The sequence below is a fragment of the Penaeus vannamei genome, chromosome 13 (assembly GCF_042767895.1).
Source record: "Penaeus vannamei isolate JL-2024 chromosome 13, ASM4276789v1, whole genome shotgun sequence".
Classification (NCBI taxonomy): Eukaryota; Metazoa; Arthropoda; class Malacostraca; order Decapoda; family Penaeidae; genus Penaeus; species Penaeus vannamei.
In genome coordinates, this window is record NC_091561.1 from 13,269,351 (window position 1) to 13,274,350 (window position 5,000).

General features: G+C 48.1%; 1 protein-coding gene across 8 annotated transcripts in view; it reads left to right on the top strand.

Annotated features, from left to right (window-relative positions):
* vari (MAGUK p55 subfamily member vari) overlaps positions 1-5,000 on the top strand; it is a 131,913-nt gene that overhangs the window by 97,846 nt on the left and 29,067 nt on the right. Inside the window, exon 1 of one of the 8 annotated variants that reach the window (XM_070128981.1) lies at positions 3,684-3,870. The exons of the other annotated variants lie outside the window; for them this stretch is intronic. Coding sequence (XP_069985082.1) covers positions 3,778-3,870 — 93 coding nt within the window. The 5' untranslated portion in view covers positions 3,684-3,777. Of the gene's footprint in view, positions 1-3,683; positions 3,871-5,000 lie in introns of those variants that run through there. 8 annotated transcript variants of the gene reach the window in all.

Below are 5,000 nucleotides of genomic sequence, written 5' to 3' on the forward strand. Positions count from 1 at the left end.
AGGCCGGTCGTCCCGAAGGAAACGCGCTTGAATTTTGTCTTAAGCGAGCAGGCGTTGTCGTTCACGTGGCGGAGCGAGTCTCATGGCGATAAGTCCCTCTCCCCATAAGACCGATCCTCAGGCAACAAGCCAATGCGAGCGTCGATCTTGGCGTGGGTGCGAGGCTTGGCACTGTCCTCGGCGTCGCTTTCTCGCCCTGCCCTTTTGGTCCAGCACCTTCATCGTGGAAGCTGGCGGCGGCGGCGGCGGCGGTGCAAGGCCGGTGACACTAGGCTTCAGTCATCTTTAGGGTCAGGCGGAGGGTGGAGGGGCTTCAGTCGAGCGTGTGCGTGTCCGTGTGCGTGCGTGTGCGCGGGGGTCTGTGTCCGTACGTCGGCCGCTTGTTGCATCCCGCCGAGACGAAATGAGTTTGGAAAACGAAACTTGCAGAAACTCGTGCTGCCCGAGAGAGAGAGAAAGAGGAGGGGGGAGTGCTGTGCCCGGATGCCCCCTCCCTCTTTCCCTCGCCCCCTCTCTCGCATCCCAGTGGTACTCAAGCCCCTCGCTGGTGGTACTTGGCCCCTCCCCTCCACTCCCCTCTCGTGCAACGGCCCTCGCCCCACACCCTGTGCTCTCCCTCGTCCCGCAGGATGGAACTCGCTCCTCTCAGAGCCCTCCACGCAGAGGGCGCCGACGAAGTGACTCCTTAGTGCTCTCCAGTGACCAACCCAGACAAAAGTCAGAAAATAACAACGCAATAACATGTGTGTAGATACGGAGAAGACACGTCCCAGGTGTACCCGGAATAGCTCTCCGAGAGGAGCCAGAGGCACGTGGAGCGCTGTGTTAACTCGGAAAAGAAAGTCGGCGACCAGTGCTGCGTCCTGTTGTTCCCGGAGAGCGGGTATCGAGGCGGTGTGGCGCCGGGAGAGCCGCTGGCCACCCACACGCCCGGCTCTTGTGTGGCTTCTCGTTGGTGCGGACGAGGGAGGGGCGGAGGGAGGCGTGGAGGGAGGGAGAGAGGGCGTGGAGAAGCAGAAAGAGAGAGGGAAGGCGGGCGTGGAGGGAGGCAGCAAAGAGGAGAGGGCGTGAAGGGAGGAAAGGAGGGCGTGAGGAGGGTTTAAGGAGGGAGGGAGAGCGGGAGGGCGGAAGGAGGGAGGGAGGGAAGAAAAGGCGGAAGAAGGGCGTGAAAAGAGTGTATAAATGACGGGAGAAGGGCGTGGAATGGGCGGAGGGAAGTGCATTTGTATCGGTCGTTTAAGTTACTTTTGTTTATTTTATGCTTTAATTGCTGCTATGTTTATTTTCATTTTCTTTAATGATAGATTATTTGTATCAGTTATTTTTTGTAACATTTCCATATTGTTATTATCATTGTTATCGTTTTTCTTACTGATGTTATTGTTATTATTCCAATATTTTTTCTCGTAATATCAGTAAGTATTTTTTGCTATTATTGTTGCTGCCGCATCATTATCATAGACCTTAACATATGAACACAACACAAACATGATTACCATGATCACAAACATTGATATTTCAAGCTTGAATATCATCCATCATTAGGACCTTCCATCATTATCATATCTTCTGTAAACACTCACTGCTATTGTCATAATCATAAATATTTTTTACCAGCATAACCCTTGTTATTGACATCATAACGAGATTTTTTTTTACCTTCGCGTTTCAATTTGCTCTCTCTCTCTCTCTCTCTCTCTCTCTCTCTCTCTCTCTCTCTCTCTCTCTCTCTCTCTCTCTCTCTTTCTCTCTCTCTCTCTCTCTCTCTATCTATCTATCTATTTCTCCCCCCTCTCTCTCTCTCTCTCTCTCTCTCCTCTCTCTCTCTCTCTCTCTCTCTCTCTCTCTCTCTCTCTCTCTCTCTCTCTCTCTCTCTCTCTCTATCTATCTATCTATCTATCTATCTATCCCCCCCCCCCTCTCTCTCTCTCTCTCTCTTTTCTCTTCTTTTTTTCTCTCTCTTCTCTTTCTCTCTCCATAAAAGCTGTTATCGCCCCCACAACATACCAGTTTCCGGAACTTGTACAGCCTCTTGCCGTTGCCTAACCTGCTTTGGAGTGCGCTGATTCCTTTTGGGGGGATATGGGAGGGGGAGGAATGGGGGGATGGGAGGATGGAGGAGGGGGGAGGAAGGGGGGGATGGGAGGATGGAGGGGGGAGGAAGGGGGTGAGCAGGATGGAGGGAGGGGGGAGAAATGGGAGGATGGTAGGAGGAGAGGAATGGGGAGATGGGAGGAGGGGAAGGGGATGAATGGGAGGAGGGGGAGGAATGGGGAGATGGGAGGATGGAGGAGGGGGAGGAAGGGGGGGTGAGCAGGATGGAGGAGGGAGGAGAAATGGGAGGATGGTAGGAGGGTGAGGAATGGGGAGATGGGAGGAGGGGAAGGGGATGGAGGAGGGGGAGGAATGGGGAGATGGGAGGATGGAGGATGGGGAGGAAGGGGGGATGAGCAGGATGGAGGAGGGGGAGAAATGGGAGGATGGTGGGAGGGGGAGGAATGGGGAGATGGGAGGAGGGGAAGGGGATGGAGGAGGGGGAGGAATGGGGAGATGGGAGGATGGAGGATGGAGAGGAAGGGGGGGTGAGCAGGATGGAGGAGGGGTAGGAATGGGGGAATGGGAGGAGGGGAGTAGAATGGAGGGGGAGGAATGGTGGAATGGGAGGATGGGGAGGAAGGGGGGGAGGAATGGGGGGATGGGAGAGGAGGATGGAGGAGGGTGATGAAGGAGGGAATAGGAGGGAATAGGAGGGGATAGAATGGAGGAAGGGGGAAGGAAAGAGTGGATGAGATGGGTGGAGAGCGGGTGGGGGAGGAATAGGAGGATGGGAGTGGGTAGGACAGGGGAGGAGGGTCAAAGGGGACTGGGTGGATGGGATGAGTTGGATGAAGAGGGGATAGGAGGATGAGGAGAGGGGAAAAGAGAAAGAAGAATGGCAAGGAGAAGGAGGAGAGAAGAGGATGAGGAGGTGAAGGGGAGGATTGATGGGAGGGGCAGAGTGGTGGGGGGAGGAGGGGGAGGGGGAGGAAAAGGTCCGAGGTCATTAGGAAAGGATATTCGATATTTGCTTTAAGGTGGTCGTTTTCTTTCTTTTTTTTAATTCCTGGAATATGCGTCATTTTCTATCTCCTGTGTCTCGACCTTTTTTTTATCTCCTCTCTCTCCTCAACTATTCTTCTCGTTTTTGTCCTCTCTTGGTCCTCAGTCTCCTCTCTTTTCATATGCCTCTCTCTCTCTCTCTCTCTCTCTCTCTCTCTCTCTCTCTCTCTCTCTCTCTCTCTCTCTCTCTCTCTCTCTCTCTATATATATATATATATATATATATATATATATATATATATATATATATATATATAAACATATATATATATATATATATATATATATATATATATATATATATATATATATATATAAACATATGTCAAGTTTGCAAGTGTTGGAAACGAAATTATGGAAAGGTTATTTCATTCATTCCAGGCCTGTTGCAAAGGTCAGAGTGAACCAGCTGCGAAGGGTCTGGGAGGGGGAAACTTTAGTCACGTGATCTAACAGCTGTTTAGTGACGTAATAAGATCACCTCGCTTGAATGAAATACATATTTACAGTGCGATTGTAAGACTCATATGAAAAAACGATCCTAGTAATAAATATATTTATTTATGTGTGTATTACTTACACAGAGTAATGTAGACAACTGTTTTTTATACACCAATAAACCCATTTTCTTTGGACTCGCGTTCATTAAGTCACGTTTTCTGTGCGCGTTTGTTTGTGATGTTGAGCGTGCTTCTTGAAACGGACAATGTGCTCTACTTGATCATTAAAGACCCGGATGACGCTCCACTATCGTCAGGAAAAGATGAAACGGTAAGTTGTAGTTTATTTTCAACGGGATGGGAGGTGTTTGAACTCCAAGTTTGTATTGGTTATAGAGTTCTAGATGCATGTCTCCTATACATCTGTTTATGCGTGTGTATGTGTGCGTATGTGCCTATAGATATATAGATATTTGAATATATATTCCATTTCATTTGCGTGCATAGTATATGTTGTTTTGTTTGTCGGTGTATTACCACATTTACCACTGCTTACACTCGTCGTTTAGAGACACTGAAACTGACCGACAGTCTCTATCCTTTGGTATGCAGGCTCGAGGTGAAAGAAGCATATCGGACGAGAGACAAAGGGAAGGGACCAGGGGAGGAATGGAAAGAGGAAGGTAAAAGAAGGGAAGGAAAGAGTCGGCGCATAAATGGAAGGAAATGAGAGGGAGAAGCGAAAGAGGTCGATAATGACAGTAGGAGAATAACCTCACCCTTGTACAGGCGGAAGCAGATGCCAACCTGTCATGGAGAAAAATGATTTTTTCTTTATCTCTTCTGGAAAGACCTTAATTGAAGAGAGGGGTTTTAGTCTGTTATCATTTTAATACTGTAATGATAATTTTAACATCTACCTATCGCTTATTCAATGGAAATTAGGTTAGAGAGGTCTGAATACAAGCTAAAGTCTATAATTCTCTCAGTGTATTTAACCCAGACAATTATTCAAGAGATCGTCTGTATAAACAACATCCAATTAGTAAACCGCTTCGACAATAGAATAACCATCGCTCTAGTACACTATCGTCGTCTCCCGCCCTCCTGCAAATTGGAGAGGGTCTCGACCGCGTGGAGGATCTTATATCAGCGGTCCCTCGCTCGATACGTGCGCGTCCACGTTCCCGCCAAAAAACAGAATATGAAAAAAAAAATAAGGTTATACGTGTTTTTAAATAAGACAATGGTCCATACTCTACTTTTTGGTAAATAAAATTTCATAATAGGAAAAGTGATCTCATTCTGATTTTAAAATAGAAAGAATTTCGACATTTTACTGTTTTTCGGAGCCATAACAAGACAATGGTATAAGGTGTTGGAAGGTCTATTGTCCTCGTCACGGTGTTGGATCCTGCGGTCGCCGCGAGAATCCTCCCAACTTGCAATCCTAGAGCCTTA